Genomic DNA, 20,070 nt, shown 5'->3' with positions numbered 1-20,070 from the left:
TGCGCCATATAGTCCGGTGCGCCTTATATATGGACAAAGTTTTAAAATGGGCCATTCATTGAAGGTGCGCCTTATAGTCCGGTGCACCTTATAGTCCGGAAAATACGGTATGTGTCATTATGCTTTAAGGAATACATATTTGAACGCTAACAGAGGTGCAACACACGTAGACCGACAATATGGTGATTTTCACGTTATCATTATCCTATCCTATCTACAATTCATTTGAAAGGAAGCATCAGAGAATATTGCTACACTATGATTGGCACTATAAAGAAGGAAGGATGAAGCTCAGCCGAGTCTTACAAACTCACTGTAAGACACTGTTGTGCATGCCCACAAGACACAAATCAATGGAAATCATGTTATCAAGCATAAAAATCCCCCCACCTGCTGAAGTTGGTTCCTCGCCATCTGCTGCTACGGATGGTGAGAGGAGGGGAAGATGGAAAATCCAGCATCTCAGCTATGTTGCACTATGCACTAATCTGACTACTACTGAGCCAACATTAATTACAATATGGGTAGTAACAGTTTGCATGCAATCTGAGAACGTGCATACTTTAAAAAGGACACACCTGGTTCCCACGTTCAAAATCCTGCCAAATTTTTCCATGCCCCACTTACACCAAGCAATTATCCCATGTCCTGGTTGGAGGCCTTGGACTAATATGTACCCATCATTCTGGACCAATGTCAGATTAACCCCTGTGGCACATGAGCTCGCTCCAAAGCTGTACCCGCCGACTTGCTCGGCACCACTCCAGCCCAGTGGCTGAGATTTGGCTCATCGACAACCATTACCGCTGTCCTCTATCTCCATCATCGCTCATAAAATTGCTCCGAAATGGGCCAGAAAACTGGACGCTCGTGAAAAAACAAGGGAGTCTGACAAATGGGATGACAGATCAGTGGTGGGGTGGCGAGTCAAAACACACATGAGATCTCCATTAAAAAAAACAAAAAAAAACCTTACATATGTCTGGGTAAAACTGGTAAATATTAGTGTGGTTTTCTCTCTGACATTCCTGCTCGGCTCTTTCCACAGGGGTCAAGAGGACACGCACGCAAACACACACAACCCTGCGCAGCTACTGTTTGTGAAGATAAAACCAATATAATGGCACCTCGGAGTGCAAATGAGTTATATACAGTAAATGGAAAGACGGAGGAAAGATAAATACATGTTTGCTTCATCCCTTTTACCGACTAATAAAAGTGGTGAATCACAAGGATGCATTATATTCCACACAGCGGACCCATTATCTGCCTTGAAATCTTAATTTTTATTATTTTTTTTTTCCATGAGGAGTGCATTGCATGACTTATGTTACAATACTTCACCTCATACGGTAGATAAAAAGTCCTGGAGATACATTCGGGGATGGCATTTGAAAACAAAAATGCATGAAATGAAATAACCCAACGTGGAAATATTTGTTTATTTCTGGCATTTCTAACTTTAACCTCCTTTTCACCAAAATAACCGTTATGCAGATTTACCGGTTTATACCTTTCAGACTCTGCATTTTGCAAATTGTCTCAGCCTTGATAAATCATAGAGGTGAATTGCATCTATTCCTCTCAGTATTTCAAGTGCACAAAATGAACTGCACTGAAACGGTGTCCATTTGGCAGGCACAATTCTGGGTGAGCTTAGTTAGTTGGCAGATGAGCTTTTATCGTACCCAAAGCTACAGTTGATCGAGTGAGGGTTACAAATGGCTCAATTGTGCGAACCATGCCAACATACGTTGTGCTTAATAAATAAATGAAACAAAGAAAGAGACGAATGACTTCAATGAGCGGAGAGGATCCATTTTCAAGCACGAGACGAGTCCATCCTGGGACATATTGGTTTTATCTGACTGGTAGCCAGAAGGCAGGAACAACATCCGTAATCTAAATGGGACCAGCCAGTCCGTCCAACATGGCGCTGATACTACGTCTTCCAATGTGTTTAGTGGAGATAGGAAGGTCTGTGTCCAGGGAACAAAATACAGAATGCTACATTTGCATGTCATCACTGGACTCGATGACGAAGATGTTAAAAAGAAAAAAATATAGACACTTGTTGCGTCAAGGGTTTGGGCTTTTTAAGGGGCTCGGGTGAAACTGCAGTGGAACTTTAATTTATTTAGAATATATATCAAAACAATCGTCACCGTAGGAAATAATTCATCATGAGTCTGATGATCACCTGGATAAACTGTATGATCGGTACAGGCAAATAAAAAGCTCAAATACTTTACTGCCAAACAATGTAAGAAGAAAATATCCACCGTTAGAAAAAAGACATGAAAAATAAAATGTGCGGTGAGAAAAAGTAAGGAGTCAATTCATATCACAGAGGTGCAAAGATGAATCGCTAAATTAGCCATTATTTGTTATTACTATAATATATATTATATAATATTTGATGAATCATTAAGTCTGTATATTTGTCCAGATCCTCAGAATTTAACTATTTTCAAATTTTTACAAGCACATTCATCATCTTTCTGTTGAATCAAAGTAAAACAGCAGATTTTATTTCATTACTATTGAGTTTTATTTTATTTATTATTATTATTATTATTACATACAGCCTCACTTCTAAGGTTTTCCACTTGCTTGGACAGAAGCAACGAACCCATCACTGATGACTGGATTTGACTGACTTTGAGGTCCAGAGACGCTATAAAGCTCATGACTTGCACCTTCATGGCAAGTTACCACATGGCCATGTCAAAAACAATCCGGCTAATGGATCGTAGCCGTATTGAGACGACTGACAGTCGGCTGTCACTGCTAATGCTGGCAGCCTAGACAGCACTCACTGGGGCAGACAAATCCTGTTTGTGTCTGTCAAGTCCAAGTCGTTCTTGTCCTGAATCTAAAGCAGTCAAACTTTTTCACAAAATTCTTCACGGCATGGGAGCCCAATAAGGGAGTATGTCAAAGTGTGCCTTTTACCAAATCCCCCAAAAAATCGAATCTAGTTTGAAGCATTATCGCTGCGTGTAAATTCAATTTCAAGTATTTTTCTTGCAAGCAAAGAAATCTGCCAAATGACGGCTCCTATCACAAAAAACATAATTAGGATGCTTTTATTTCAAGTCTCACTGTATTTAGAAATGAAGCAATTATGTGTAATCATCTAAATTGCCTGATTAAGACTGTATATAATTACTGGATCAAGTTTCACTTTGACATGTCTGAATTTTCTTTTCATTTGCAATAATTCCACCTACATAAATTAAAGGCAGCGGCGGGCGGTGTCAGACGGAAAATAACAAAGGTCGTTTTAAAAACTCAATATCATCTATTGATTGTGGCGGCATAGTTAAGCATCTGCTTGTACTCTTTAACGTCTGTAATGTTACTCAGGCACGGACTCATTTAATTGGCCTGCACGATCGAATCAACATTTTTTCTATACAACTCATTTTTATTTATATGCATATTTACAAACAGACTTGTTTTCATTAAATTGATAGGTTGCTTTTAATCATTTACCGTATTTTCCGCACTATAAGGCGCACCGGATTATAAGGCGCACCTTCAATGAATGGCCCATTTTAATATCATTTTTTTATTCCATGTAAAGCGTCTTTGGGTCATTGAAAAGCGCTATATAAATTGAATGAATTATTATTATAAGGCGCACCGGATTATAAGGCGCACCTTCAATGAATGGCCCATTCTAAAACTTTTTCCATATATAAGGCGCACCGAATTTTCAGGCGCACCTTCAATGAATGGCCCATTTTAAAACTTTGTCCATATATAAGATATATACATTTGGCCCGCGGGCCGGACTTTGGACACGCCTGCTGTAGTGGCTCAATATTGGTCCATATATAAGGCGCACCTGATTATAAGGCGCACGGCTTTTGAGAAAATTGGAGGTTATTAGGTGCGCCTTATAGTGCGGAAAATACGGTACTAGTTGGAAACTTGTGTCTAAATGAATCTGCATATATTGACAATTTAGTTTAACGTACGGCAACAATTGTCACTTTTGTGTACAGAAGCTACACACACACACTCACACACACACAAATAGTACAATCCAAAGCAGATGCTGGTAGCACATCCATCTCCCACATAATGTCACCCTTCGAGGTGTTTGTAGCATCACGGCAGTGCTTATTAACATTAAATCATCTCGGTTTGGAGTGGGTGGCTGGCTGGCTGTGAAATGACTCACACACACGCACACAAAACAATGGCAACAATAATTAGAAAGATATTGTTGATGCTTCACTAAATAAGTGAATAGAACACAGCAGACACCATTTTGAATGTGAATAGCTCATCCGTCCGTGTCAGAAGAGAAGCATTCGAGTGTGAGCTCGGGAATATTTTCAGCTTTTAGAAAAACGTTCTGAACCTAAAAACTGTCATCCATTTGTTTTTCCCGCCAGTTGACCGATATTGAAAGGCACAAATGATTTGAAAGTTCCAGAGCATGCTTGTAAACACTACACGGCATCTATTTGGATCGATGGCACGTACTATATCTTAAATGAGGCTACATCAAGAATAGACAATTAGAAAACTTGACAACATTATAACAAATGTCAATAAAACGCAATCTCTGATGTTAGTAATTAGAGTTGCACCATTGATCTTCGGGCAACTCAAGCATGTTGCATCTAATACGACAAGATACAAAATGTTTAAGAAGCAGCAAAATGTAACGGAGCAGTTGGAATATTGAAATGGTGGATGGTGGGAGAGGAACCCAAATATGATTTAAATGTAGCATAAAACGCTTGCATGTCATAGTGACCTCCTGTTTTGGTCTCAATACATTTCGGTCTCAGAGTCTCTCGTAAAAAGGAACTTTCTGAGGAGCACTTTGATTAAAGGTGAAATGAAGAAATACGGTCAAGTTAAAACGCATTTTATAAAAAAGATGAATGAATCATTAATGACAGTCAGGTCTAAAGTCAAGTTGAAGATTAAAGACAGCTTAGATGTACCATGTGAAAAAGATGAATGACAGCCAACAATGACCGTCCACAAATGTATTTGAAACATTTTGGGTGATATGAACTTAGATTGACATGTTTGTTGTCGGTATCAGTTATTGATCCTGCCAGGCAAAAGGCGCTATGTTTTTCATCCTTATTAAATGCGACACGTAGAGTGAATTTAATAGAAAAATATGCCACATCCAAAAACCCAATAATGATTTCAAACAGAATTGTTAAACAGTAGTCATTTAATTCCCCCCGGTGTTATTTTCCGACGGCAAAACAAGTGAGAACAATATCAATAACTTCCTTTTTGTCATAATATGACAACTTAAAATAAAGTCTATTTGAACTAACAAAGTGTGGCACTGCCTAGTACGTGTATTTGGATAATATTGTATCATTTTAGTTTGGGATTTACATTGTAGAAAGACTCATGGTAATCCTAACCCTACCAGTCCAGGTCTTACAATTTCCAGTTATCTGCAACCTTAATAGTTTTTTTTTTTTAAAATGACTGGAAATATAAATTGATTTGCGCAGCTCCTCTCTCTCCAAAGTGTTGTCGAATTGCAGCTTGTGGCAGGTTCACAACACGTCTCTCTACCTCTAAGCCCCCCAACAACCACCCCCAAAGCTCATTACAGATGCCCTAGTTTGCTCATGAGCCAGGAGAGTCTTTTTAGCCTCATTACAAACTTGGACACCTCCCATCGTTTGTACCGTCCTACCAGACAAGCATGCATTGGAGTTTCCCCAGAAGAACCTTAAAGAGATGGAAGTTCTTCTACAAATGTTCAGAAAGAACTGAAACAAAGACAGAAAGAACGGAAAAAAATGGTCATTTTTTTAATTGCTTTTTTCTGACCAGCATGAATCAGAAACGCACAGATAACATTTTATGCGTGGCTTCTGTATGAGCCAAACTGGCTCCAGATATCTGGTGCCGATCCAAAGAATAGTTGGGCAAGTGGTTCGTGTGTTTGCCACTTCATCCCAAAGACATTTAACTAAAGGAGCGACAGAAAATGTGATGGCAGATTGATGTCGTTTAATGCAACAAACATTAAACATGTCAATACTCAACATGAACACAAAGAAATAGAATTTATTTCAACCAAAGATCTTTGATTCACGTCAGGAGAGACGAGTTGGCCTGAGCAAGTCCTGCCCTGACCTCACTTTGCTACGATGTGTGTTTAATTTAATAGAGCGAAAGTTACCGTGTGCTAGTCCATTTAGCCCTTTTATCTCCGTGTTTAATAGTCCCCATGGCTTGGTGGAACCCTTGGCCTTTTACTTGATAATGGAGTGTGATAAGTGGCCATGATGATTATTTTCCTTGATTTTATTTCAGTTTTATAAGTTCATTGAAATAACTTTTCAAGTTCACTTCCTCTCTTTTTTGTCCTTGTAATTATTGATGCAATCTAAGGAAACAAAACATGCAGTGTTTAAGACTATGCAATGATCTTTTATTTTTTGGTTGAAAAAGTCCAAATTTTGTCTCTGTAATTATTTATCCGATCCAAGGAAACAAAACATGCAGTGCTAAATTCTAGTGAAAAACTTCAAATAAAAAAAAGTCCAAATTTTCCAAGCCAGTGCTCACTCCAATATCTTATTATAGCCATCCTTCTCTCAGATCCTAATAAAGTTTTTGGATAAGCACCTCCTCAGCATGTGTCCTTGCACTCTCCAGATCTGTCCCTCTACTGTCCTTCTAATCAGTCAAGCTTGAAATGTGGGCGGCAAAAAAAAAAAAAAAAAACTGAGCAGCATGAAGACAAATAGCAGTGTATCCATTAACTTGTCAGCATCACAGACAAATAAAATCTCCTTCAAATCCTAATGGGACTCAAGTCCTGATCAAAAGTGAAGCCACTGACCAATGATGAGGGATGGCATTATAAAGATTGACTCATAAATCCCGATCAAGCATTAAGTACGACTTGTCCTCCAATGAGTGACTTTGACTCCTTTTGATCATTATGGCAAAAGTAACCTTGGCACTGGGGATGACCTCTCTCGACTGATTGAAGACCGTGACTTTTAAAAGTGGAGCGGAGGACATCGTAGAGGTCGGCCACAAACCGTTGTTATTCAAAGTCACCTGGACTACCTTCGCTAGCCTGAATATAATGAGCTTTTAAAAAGATGGCTATCATCTGCTATACATTTAATCCATAAAACAGCTTTTTTTTTTTTAGTTCATGGTTGCAACTCAAAGTCCAAGCCAAGACTGGGTGAATTCCCGGTTTTACGGTATACCTTGTTTTGGAATATGCTAAAACTGGCTTAATTGGCTTTTTCCTTTGTCCAATAAGTCGGGTCATTTGATAATTTTTGGAAGGGTACCATGGCTTGCTGACCAAAAATGCTGCTAGTGGAGACAATTTTGTGCTTACACTACACCAAGAGTGTCGAACTCATTTTTGTTGCGGGCCACATCGGAGATATGTTTTCCCTCGTGGGGCCATTAAAGACTTAAATAGAAATAAATGGGGGGATATTATCACAACACGCAACAGAAAAGTTCAACCATTTATTTTGAAATTGGGATCATCACAAAAAATGTTGCAATATCTCAGTTTTGGTATTTTAATAAGAAACATTGAAATGACTCATGATTTTTCTTTTGCGGGCCACATAAAATGATGTGACGGGCCGGATCTGGCCCCCGGGCCTTGAGTTTGACACCTGTGCACTACGCTATCATATATACGTGAGCGCCACCCGTCACTCCTCGACAAATTCAGGGTAACGTTTATATACAGCGTTTCCTCGGTTATTGTCGTTTTCATTTGTGGCGGTGACATCATCGATTACCGGTATTCCTCACCTTTTCATTTTAAATGTGACATGTTTTTTTTATAACTGACCACCAATACATTTACAAATACACGTATACTGAATATCCATATCTATTTGCGTATTTCAGTGGGAAGCTTGGATGTCAAACTCTCTTACCAAAACGGTCCGCATCTGAAACATGCAGCGCACAAGAGCAATCATTGCTGAAGCTTACCAGTGGATCGTCGTCTAGAAGTGTCAAAAAATCTCCCCCTCTGATCATACCGTCAGAATATTTTAGTGGCCCGTGCATGATTCTGCTATATTTATAGTAAAGTGTGAAGAATGCTTACCATACAGATGAATTTACTCTGTGTGTGGTACCCGCTAGCCATTTGTTTTTGTTTTTTTGCGTTTGAAAATGTGAGCAACTAATTCTGCCCATGCACTTAAAAGGCCAATGATCACCAAACATGTCATGCTGTGTTTAACAAGCCTCTATTGGCTAACGCTTGCATAAGCAACACCAACGGCCGACCACAATACTTGTCATGACTCATCAATAACAAACAACCACAACATCGCTTTTCCAGATGGCCGTCCATTTGCCTAAGAGACTCTAATTTCAGAGCCATTATGTGAGGACAGAACCCCAAAACAAGATGCATAATATTCATTAAAACAGCCTTTCTAAACAAAGCATCATTGCATTCACGGACCGGGGGGAAGGGGGGGCACGGGTGCAGTCGTGCTCCTACACAATGCGTGCGACTCGGCACCAGTAACCAAGCGGAGAAAGAGACGTATTGCGATGCTCCCCTAAAACAATGCAGTCTGTTTTACCTGAAGGCGAAGCGCTTCCACCCCATCAATTTGCTCTGGAGGACAAAAACACTCGGTGATATCCTCCAAAGGGTGTTTGCTAGCGTTTGTCTCTCAGAGGACACTTGTCACCTCAAGCAAAGAATAAAGCCTGTGCAGGGTGTCAACAAAGAGAATGCCTAATGAGACCAAGTTCCATGTGGTGGGATTTCTGCTTGGAAGTAACATCCAGCTGCTCAAGACAGCTTCTGTGTTTTCCTCCCTTTTGGCGTAAGACAACGGTAATTAATTGGGCTGTTTTTTTTTTTTCCTGAAACAAGTCAACATTCATCAGAAGAGTCGACCGCACGTTTGACACCGAGAGACTCGGGAAGCCTCCGGAACTCGGTCTGTCTAACATGTGTGACTCCCGAGGCGTGCATGTTACTAAATGAGCACAGACACAGAGGCTGTCATGACCCACTTCCATAGAGAGATACGCTTGCTTTCTACAGCAATCCCACAGGTAGGCCTGCCCTGACTCTGACTGAAAAATATTCACTCTGGAAACGCTTACGCGGTCCTGTCACAACACAAGTGGAGGGCAAAGATGGAGGAGGATGTTTCATCTCCAGCTCTACTGTATAACCAAGTAGAAAATGCTATTCCTGTAGAAACCGAATGCTGATGAGATGCCTCGGATGAGCTAAACAGTTGCTACAGGTTAAAAAAATTGGGAAGGAGGTTTAAAGGTAAATGAAATAAGATCATTTTGTGAAAATGCGGGAATGGGAATAATTGCCGATGTTTTCTGCAAGAGCCAAGTTGTAATCGTTCGAGAAAGATTTTTTTTTTCTGGGAAAATTGGGAGTGTTGGAAATGTGGAACAAAAGGTGCTCAGATGTTGTAAAAGAGACTATATAGAATAGGAAAATTTGGAAAAACAAATAGAGAAAATAAGAACAGGGAAATTTGGAAACACAAAAATATTTTTAAAAAACACAACTTGCAGCTGTCACGTTTCACTTCAAGTCATCCTAAAAGGGGCTACGATAAAAAGGGTCTTAATGTATCATATTTTTCCCGTTTTATTGTTAGATACAAGTCATGTGATTTCATTGAGCCATCTATTTTTGTTGACCCTGTTTTATGAGATGAATAATAATCAAATCAACCCAAACCCCGCTCTTCCAGACAATTTAGTTTGAGGGGGAATTAAAAGTGACATCTCTGTGTCTGATCAGGTTGTTATCCAGTGACACCGGGATGAGAGTGCATTCCACCTGACATATGCTTTCCAAACGCCCCTCGGCTGAAAAAGAACAACCGCGTTATTGCGTTGAGGAGACTCACTTTAAAAATAACCGGTGGTCTTATTCCAATTACGCACGGGTTGCAAACACAACCACCGTATTTTTTTACGCACAAAAACTGATTCTGCAACAAATATCACTTCATGCGATAACAAGTGGAAAGATTCCCCCCACTTACCCATCACATGCTGCGGGACAGCGGCGCTCACGCACAGGGCGATGGAGAGGAGGAGCGGTCCCATCCTCTCAGAAGAGACGTGCTTCTTCGTCAGAGATGGAAGAGAAGGATGGGGGGGGGATCACGACGAGATCAATTCAAAGTTATCCTTCCGTCACCCCCAGGAGAACAGTAGAGCGGAAAAATATGTCCTGTGTGATAAAGTCCTCCTCTGTGCTGGAGTGGAATGGTTGCGAGGTTGCTTGGTGCTGCTTGGCCCGGTACTACCGCAGTGAGTGGAGACAGAGGTGCGCGTACTTGCGCGCAACTCACCAAGAGCACTGTCAAGTTAGGTGGTATACTGTGATAAAGCATTTCCGGTTTGGCCCTACAAAATAAATTCAAGAAACGTGGTCACAACAATGGCATATTTGGTTGAGATTCTGGATATCTTTTATAAGTACTATGGCGTATTTGGTTTATTTGTTGTGGGTCATTCTAGATTTTTGAAGATCAGGTTAGACACCAAAATATTACAGAAGAAAGAAAATATTCAAATGGACTATTAATGGATTTATTTATTTGGTTGATATTCTGGATATCTTTTATATGTACTATGGCGTATTTGGTTTATTTGTTGTGGGTCATTCTAGATTTTTGAAGATCAGGTTAGACACCAAAATATTACCGAAGAAAGAAAATATTCAAATGGACCATTCATGGATTTATTTATTGATTTGGTTGTTTGTCCCTTCATTTTTCTCAGTAGTCAAGAAAAAGATCATTTGTCCAGCACATCTATATTTCGTTTTTACAAATTATTAAAGATAGCATTTTTGTTTATTTGAATACTAATTTAATATTTGAGGTACTTTAAAGTCACCCATCCTATCGATTTACAACATACAGCTTTAGGTTCCAAATCTGTGGGGCTTTTTTTTCCCCTATCGTTCAGAACTTCTTGCAATACTAAAACAAACATGGCATCACCGATTTTATTATTTGTATGCGGTGAACGGCGTTCATGTAATTATAGGAGAATTCAGATCGTGCTCCAATGTTCAGTCCAACAGCATCATGTCAACATTTTCAAGGAGCGCAGTGAGCTCGCATTCCATCCATGTTGAGATGTTACTACCTTTACTACCGTCTCATTGGCGTGACAGTCTGTTGCATCCTTCCATGTGTGTGCAGTCTATACATCACAGCAAGACCAAACAGCCGCTCTGTAACTCCCAGAGGGGAAACTTCAGTACAGAAGGGTAAATGTCTCAATGATGGAAACGACTTCTCCACTCTCTCCTGTCGTAACACGTTCAAGCTCAAGGAGCCTGGATCATTGGGTTTTTATTTTTCCCTCGAAACCTCCCTCACTTACTCTAAAGTTAGCGCCACAATCATCCACGTTGACTTATTTGCTACCCGTCATGTCGCTGCAAACTGGATAGCAGTCATACAATATTTAGGATTTTATCGTGTAGTTTACTCTATAAAATTCCAATAACACTGTGGCTGTGTTCAGAATTACATGGAAGGGGTCTATGTATTTATTTATTTAGTTGTCTGCTTTGGATTTATTTTGAAATACGTCTTAAGCTTTCATTACAATTTTCCTTTGTTTCTTCACGGGCCATTGTAATAATGTAGAACCAGGGCTTAAATGATTTCACACCTTGGCCGTTCGAAATTTACAAGGCCATTAACCTGCAGCGGGTACTGTAATTAAAGTTTAGATCATGCACAGTAATTACCGAGATAATTTGCATGTATTTATTATGATTCATTTTCTGTCGGATGTATTATTTACGCTAAGATGAAGACGTCTGGAAAAGTATACGTTGCATACCCCCATCTATTAATCATTTTGTGAAATCGGTTAAGTTTAGTGAAACATCCTCCAACTCTTTCTTTTTCCTCATCAGCCAACATTGCATAGTTATCAGCGTGACCTTGAGTTATTCGCAATCTCCGCTTCATGAATCATGAAAGATATGGAGGGTCTTTTTGTTTCATGCAGATATAGACCTCTAACTTTATGCACTTAGTCAAGTCCAATAAATCATCCCAGTTGGCCAGTTATGTTCCCCGACACCTTCATGCGATACCGCCGTCTGTCCTTACAATCATATTGCTTTTACAGAAAATAAGATCCGTTACTCTCACTAATGACAAATAACTTTCCCCAAATAATTTAATGGGATTGGACTCTGCAGTTACAAGCAATAAAATACTCCTCACTGGATGTTTGACCTTTAACCTGCTTCCACCTTACCCACTGACGATATTCCCTCGGCTAAATCCTTTTTATCCGAAACATCGTTCCCCCCTCTAACTCAACTTTCCTCGCCTTGTTTGCCCTTCGCTGGCTTTTTTTTTTTTTTGAGTGGCTGAACTCAGACCACTCAGTCCCGCACAGCTCACATCCATCCTCATTAAGATCCACGGGGACCCGTTTAGGATGACTGGAAAACGCGGTGACCTTCTCATATTTTATTTTTTTTTCTGATTATTTTTTGCCATTGAGATGAAGCGCCATGTTTTCATTGCTTCCAAAGTTGGAGAGTTGACAGGGCGGCTTGCCTGACAGCAATGCTTCCCCTTTTGAAGGATACAAAGATTTTATTCTCTCAACCGGGTGGAAAAACACGGGGGGGGGGGCGAGCGTCCGTGATGCAGAAAATAGCCTCAAATTAAAATGTGACGAGTAAGCGTTTTGACTGAGTATGTACCATTAGCACAAAGCTTTATTATAGTATGTCACGCCCTGAACATTTCCATAAGCACGAAATTAATGAGGTTAACCTCTTCAAAACAGCCTTTCTATCAGCCTCCCCCCATCCACCACTCACTGGACTTGAAGTCCATAACCACTCCATCTCGCTCTCCAAGTTCTCGTTCCTCCCAATCAGACTTCTAGGCTCGAGTCTTGTGTCTCTCCCTCTCTTTGCACTCTCCACAAAGAGAATCTAACAAAAGCCCAAGGCAGAGAAAATGTGCGCCGCTTCCTTCTGGTGGTGGTGGTGGTGGTGGTGGAGGGAAGAAGCAGGATGGAAACAGAAGACAGAGAGAGAGAGAGAGAGTGTGGGAGGTGGTAAGGAAGGCAAGCGGCACTAAATTAGACGCTCTTGGAGAAAAGACATTGAATTAATTCCAAAGAGAATATTGCATTGTGTCATATTTTCCCCATCAGCACTGGAGTTATATTACCCACTGTAAGCGTCTCGATTTCTCTCTCCTCTCCTCCTCCTCCATCCCAGACCACTGAGCTGGCTGCTTGGCATCAGTGGAGACGTCTCACACTTTCGTCAGCAAACATCTTTGCCGGCCTCTCGTTAAACCATGGCTGGCGGGAGTTTCATCTTTGAAAGAAAGCTACGATGACTTTTCATCATCTCATAGTTTTTTGGAGATATTCAAAAAGGCGTCTTGGTGTTTCAAACCAATTCAACACTTTCCAGAATGTGGTCCCAGGATGCAAGCGTAATACGGTTCCGTGTAACCCATACTGTGTTTCCACCACCACCGTGACGAAGTCAAGAATTTGTCGGTCGCCTCAAACTCTGGAAATTTTTAATGTGTGTCTGGAAACACTGAGTCGTTCATTTTACTCTTCTTTGTAGCTATGTGTCAATTCCGATGACATAAAAAGTTGGATTCAACTTAATTGTAGTGATGGCTCAAATATAACAATGGCTCACTTTTTTTTTACTTTTTTTCGGGTGAGTTGGGTTTCCTTTTGGATTGTCTAGTCTTTTTTTTTGCTGCTGAAAAGATCAAATCACATGTTTTTTTAATCTGGTTTTGAGAAAGTGGAACATACACGTATTTGTGATTAAGGGTATTTATAAAGTCCACCATTTTCTAATTCACGCATTTTCTCTGTGGTTCTCCACAATGACAGTATGAATGCCGTTTCTTTTTTTGAAAGAAAAAAAAAACAACTGGATTACCTACAAAGTGTGTCATAAATTTCCAGTGAATTGAAAGTGAACGTGCGAAGAAATGTTCCGCTGCCAAGCAGTGTTTCCAGCGTGTCAACACGTGGATGATGGATCAAAACCGAGGCACCCGCAGACACTGGCAAGCGTGGTAGAGTAGTCGACCCTTGCGCCAAGTTTCCATGCCAAAAAAGTAAACCACAGTTGATGCTTTGAAAGAACATGTTTTTTTTTCAAATTGGACTTAGATTATATTTCTTTTGTTTAGACAAGCGAAACATTTTTAGATGTTACCTGTTTGGACTGTGTCTCCAGTCTTCCTCAGATGCGTCAGCCGACGTGTTGCCGATTTAGATTGGTCTGCACGACCATCCATCCATCCATCCATTTTCTGAACCGCTTAGTCCCCACGGGGGTCGCGGGAGTGCTGGAGCCTATCCCAGCCGTCATCGGGCAGTAGGCGGGGGACACCCCTAACCGGTTGCCAGCCAATCGCAGGGCACACAGAGACAAACAACCATTTGCACTCGCACTCACACCTAGGGACAATTTGGAGTCTTCAATCGGCCTACCAAGCATGTTTTTGGGATGTGGGAGGAAACCGGAGTGCCCGGAGAAAACCCACGCGGGCCCGGAGAGAACATGCAAACTCCACACAGGGAGGGCCGGAGGTGGAATCGAACCCGCACCCTCCTAACTGTGAGGCGGACGTGCTACCCAGTGCGCCACCGAGCCGCCCCTGCACGACCATAATGATGGAAAATTATATTGAATTAACCACTTCCTTAACTACAAACTGAGTGGAGTGTGAATGATTTACTGTGCTTATGAAAGGCAATGACAAGATCATTTTACTTTCATTTAACTTTTCAAATGTTTCTTTTTTTTCCGTCACGTTCCTTCCGCAGTAATTGTGGTAAGGTGCTGCAGTATATTTAGCAAACTTTGCGGATGTGACAGTGATGGTAAAAAATATGATTATTTATAATTATTTTTATTTGTGTATTGAGTGACTTTAGGAAATTTCCTTATAGGGTGCAAAAATGACATTTAATTTTTTTTTTTATTGCAGTCGTGCTAAATTAGGTCAAATTCGACTCAAACCGTTTGGAAAATATTGAATCATGCAGATACTTGAAATGGTTGCGTCCTTGCATGTATGTACCGTATTTCCGCACTATAAGGCGCACTGGATTATAAGGCGCACCAATGAATGGCCCATTTTAAAACTTTGTCCATATATAAGGCGCACTGGATTATAAGGCGCACCTTCAATGAATGGCCCATTTTAAAACTTTGTCCATTTATAAGATATATACATTTTTAGGTGCGCCTTATAGTGCGGAAAATACGGTACTAGTATTCAAACAAGTGGTATAAACCCTTATGGCCAGGTAGTGCTGCTTTTATTTTGAGCAAGATCCAGCAAAATTTCAAGTTCAGTATATACCTATCGCCGTATTCCTTTTGCTATTTTACACAAAGCTAAGTGCATCATATTGTAGTTCCATAATTACCTATAGAAAAAAAAACACATTTGATGCTAATGGTGTCATCAATTGGTTTCAATTGTACGGACTGCACTTTCAAAATGACAAGATAACGAAAGACACTCATTCAAATGTGTTAAAAAAAAGAAAAAAAGCCATGCAGCAGCAGTTTTAAATACGATCTTTTGGCTGTAAATGATGACAATTTCCAAGAACACCAGATGTAATGGTGAATGTGGGCCCTGGGTGGAACAAAACCAGCATAAGTGCAAGGTCTCCCTCGAGTCCCCAACAGCATCACCCACGTCCGTAGCCATGGAAACGATAAATCTCTGGGGGCGTGCAAGTATCAGTAACCAGACAAACAAAAAGCTGCTGCTGTCGTCATGCTTGGCATCTTGAACCAAAAAAAACCTAATTTACCGGCGTCTTCTAGTTTACATATGACCATTTGCATGCCTGATGTGAAAGATGGCTTGATTGTTTTTTGTTTTCTTTTTTTAGTATGACAACAAAGAGACTGTCTGCTTCTCAGTGTCTTTTTAATTCAATTAATTAAACAATCAGGACAGCTCTGTTGTTTGAATTGAATTATAATAACGTTCTTAGATTTTTTTTTTTTTAATCAACTGCCAACACGTCACCTTTAACGTGTTGAAGTTTTTCTCGGATATGATTTTTTTTTTTGGACTTTCATTTGGAGAAAGATTCTTGCTCATGCCATCCTGCTCTGTAGTTTTATTGATCTTCTGTCTCTCCTTGCCTCTCTCACATAAGAATAAGGAAATCAAGGCAATCCTTCAAGATCCTGTCATGGATGCATTTTGGTTTCTTTCAGAAGTGTTTATTTTTATTCTTGTAGGACACCATATTTTGGTTCTCTTTTGGGTCTCATAACATCTTGGGTCAGTTGAGGATAACAATTTTCTTTTCCTTGATTGAAAGTACTGGTTTTTGTTAGTGACAAGCAAAACTGAAAATATTTAGTGGAAATCAAAGAACACATGCAAATTCGAAAAGGATCAAAAGTGTGACTAGTGTCGCCAATTCCTTTATTGCAAAAAATATGTTAGCAGAAAATGACATTTAATAGTTAAGCTGAAATTGTTAACATAGAGCAGGTTGCTTTAGTCGCACTTTTTTTTCCCTGGTCTTGATACCAGGCTTTCATCTTAGCCTAAAAGTCTCACACATCACTTAGTTTCATGCTGTGAACATGTTGGGAGCACTTGACAGCCTAAAACGCAGCTGCCTTAAAGGTTTAACCAAGAAAACTCCCAGTGGCTGTAAAGTATATATGCAGGATTGGCAAAAATGCTGACACTTAATTCATACATTATAATAAGTACATCATTAGATAGAATTAATGTTTCCAGAACCTTCAAAGTTGCTTTAATAAATTCCGTTTTACAATTACACTGTGCTTTGAAAACATTTTATCAGTACAAGCATGAAAATTGATGTAAAATATGCTGATGTAAACATGTGACAGCACATATATATATTTTTTTAAATCAGTCCAGCACAACCAAAATCATTTCAACAACCTACTCATTCATACCGACATCACATTTCTAACGCATATGTAACGTCTATAGTCGTCATTGGTATCGAATGAGTGTGAACACTGTCTACTTAAGGCTGCGGTATGAAGTCGAGTGCATTCCGTGCCTTCCACATTGTTACATCTGCATGCAGGGAGTGTGTACGCTTGCATGTGGGGGTTGTTGATAAACACCGCAGAGAATGTCTCCTGCAGTAGCGAAGACCTCCCAACGGCCAATCTAGATGCTGCTGTAATAAGGAATGCTGAGCACATGCTAACGTGACCTATGCTTGATCACCGTATTGGTTGGGCCTGCTTGAAATGCTCTGACCATGTTAGGTCGACTGTTTGCGATTCAGTGGTGGCGCCTTGTTACGTTTAATCACTCGTATGCATTTCAATGACGAGACTGGGGGGTGTGGGTGCCCATCCGAAATTTCACAGCCATCTGGTTGATGCAGGACTTGCTGCTGGAGTCTACAAAGCACATCTTTGTTTTGTTTTTTTCCAGAAGAATTAAACAAAATAGCTTTTATTTTATTACAACAACCCGCGAACAAATGTAAGAGAATTAGATAACATTTCAGTATTGTGCTCTATGATGTACTCCGATTGTTTTACACTGACACACTCAACTCGGAGAAGTGATAGCTATCGGTGACAGCTTCATTTTTATCGCTCCATTTGCTTTCCTCTCCGCTTGTAGCAATGTGGAGTGAAGTAGAAAACAATGTTGACGATGTCATTTTTATTTCATTGATTTCATTTAAATCAGTCGCTTTCCCGATACGGTCTGTATATTTAAGCACGGTCCACATATTCGACAGAATTCCATCCGCTGTTGTAAAATCAAAATCAAATCAAATGTCACTCTTGACTGATGCTTCAGTATTGTAAAATAAAGCCATCACCACCACCAAAAAAAAACTTTTTGGAACTGACCTTTCAAGATATGTCCAATCAGAACTCTAAGTGCTAGGTTGCTTGGAGATAAAAACAACTGTGTGCCATTTTACAGCAATCTTTCTTGAGAACATACATGAAGCTTGCTCTCACCATAGGTTGATGCGATTAGTAGCCTTAGAAAAGATGCTAAAGCCACTAGCATTTGATCGTATCAATCTAAATTGTAGAATTCCATCACTTATTCTGTTTTGAAATGGTTTCCAAAGAAAGTTGTAGAATTTGTGTTGTTTAAATCCCACTGGGTTTCTAGTAAAGGCGCCGAAATGCAGTAGTGAAGCAAATCCTGCGAAAAAGTCAATGTCACACTTTAACCTTGTTGTCACATCATTTTTGAACGGATAAATAGCACATTGTTGAATGGGTAAAGGAAAAAAAAAAATCTTTGCTCATAACCTTGAAGATTGGGATTGATCGTAGTTTTCTTTTCTTTTGTGTAATTTTATGACATCTGGATGTGGCGCGGAGGGAAAATCAATAATGTGTGATTTCTACTTTCCAATCTGTGGCGAACAGTTTGGGGTGTAGTACGTCGCCTCTTGCCCAAAATCAGATGGACGCTTACCGTATTTTCCGCACTATAAGGCGCACCTAAAAACCTCCAATTCTCTCAAAAGCCGACAGTGCGCCTTATAATCAGGTGCGCCTTATATATGGACCAATATTGAGCTCTACAGCGGGCTTGTCCAAAGTCCGGTCCGCGGGCCAAATGTATATATATCCTATATATGGACAAAGTTTTAAAATGGGCCATTCATTGAAGGTGCGCCTTATAATCCAGTGCGCCTTATAGTGCGGAAAATATGGTACTTGTGACCCTTAGTGAGGAAAACGCTGTAGAAAACTTCCACTTTTCATTTCCACTTCAAATGAAGTCACAATAGAACAATTGACGTTCCTGCCACCTAGACACGCATTTTTTCTTCCTACCGTCACAGATGAGAGCCACAATGATTCTATTTGTAGAGTTCAATGTCCCCAAAGAAAAGCGACATTGTCACTTGCAAATGTATCTCTCTGTCTCACGCTTACAGTATTCCGCAAAATGAAGCACATCAAGCAAAATCAAAGTGCTGAGTCGCGGAAACCTGCTTTGCCTTTTTTTCTGCTTACGGTCACACTTTATCCGCACCTAATATTTACACGGAACGCTTGCTTTCTATTCGCAGACACGAGAATGCAGTTTCTGATTTCTGCTGGAGCGACGCTTGATTAAAATCTATTAAAATAAAAAATGGTGAGGTTGTCTTTAATGATGAATGAGAGTCTTGCAAACAGGAGATGTGGGACATGCAAATGAGTCTTGCGTAGTGCTGTGAGGTCCCCAGATATCACATGGGAAGACGCTACGGTGTGTTGGATGAAGAAGAGAGGGGGCTTCTTATGAAAAGGTGCTCGCATGTTTCGAGGGAATTAGCTTGCCAACTGGCGCAGGCACTTCTTTTCAGAGAGACTTCAAAATTACATCTTTAAATGATACAAGTGTATCATCGTGTAAAACTTTGGAGCAGAACGCATGTTGAAGTTATAACCTGATGTCTTTGGGGCTTCATGCATCATTTGGTGCTAAATGAAGGAGCATGATATGAACATTTAGGAATGCTTCAAATAACAACATGTCCGTGCCTTAAAATCAAGTTGACTTTAATCTGCTTGATCAAAATGATGTTAAACAACCTGCGCCATAACTTAAACCTGCTTTTAGCTGGTCTAAGTCTACTTTCTGTCAGCAAACTGTCAGAAGAAATGCAAAACGTCATCTCAGTCTGTCGAATCCCCAATCACAGTAAAGTAGGAAGTAAACTGGCAGACACATTTTATAGAGAGGGTATAACGAAATCACGTATTTACAGCAGGTCGCCTTCTGGAAAATAAGAATGTTTCCCTGCGGATGTATTTTGTGTGTAACAAGCTACCGACTATGATTGACTGGAAGGTGTCATGCGGTCAAGATGAAAAAGAGTCCAGATGGGGAAAATGAGCTGAGTTGCTAAAATAGGCAGGAAAACTAAATGTTTTATGTACCGTAGTGTACATGCTTATGCAGGGTGCATGGATATATATCAAAGAGAACTGCAGCGGGGAACAAAATATATTTGTACCAT

General features: G+C 40.2%; 1 protein-coding gene across 1 annotated transcript in view; it reads right to left on the bottom strand.

Annotated features, from left to right (window-relative positions):
- LOC119126959 (EGF-like repeat and discoidin I-like domain-containing protein 3) overlaps nucleotides 1-10,360 on the bottom strand; it is a 47,506-nt gene extending 37,146 nt beyond the window's left edge. The window contains exon 1 of the mRNA XM_037258561.1: nucleotides 10,050-10,360. Within this exon, the coding sequence (XP_037114456.1) occupies nucleotides 10,050-10,113 (64 nt within the window). The 5' untranslated portion in view covers nucleotides 10,114-10,360. The remainder of the gene's footprint in view (nucleotides 1-10,049) is intronic.
- Between the last annotated feature and the right edge of the window lie 9,710 nt (nucleotides 10,361-20,070).

The sequence above is a fragment of the Syngnathus acus genome, chromosome 9 (assembly GCF_901709675.1).
Source record: "Syngnathus acus chromosome 9, fSynAcu1.2, whole genome shotgun sequence".
Taxonomy (NCBI): domain Eukaryota; kingdom Metazoa; phylum Chordata; class Actinopteri; order Syngnathiformes; family Syngnathidae; genus Syngnathus; species Syngnathus acus.
This window is presented reverse-complemented; position numbering and strand designations above follow the sequence as displayed.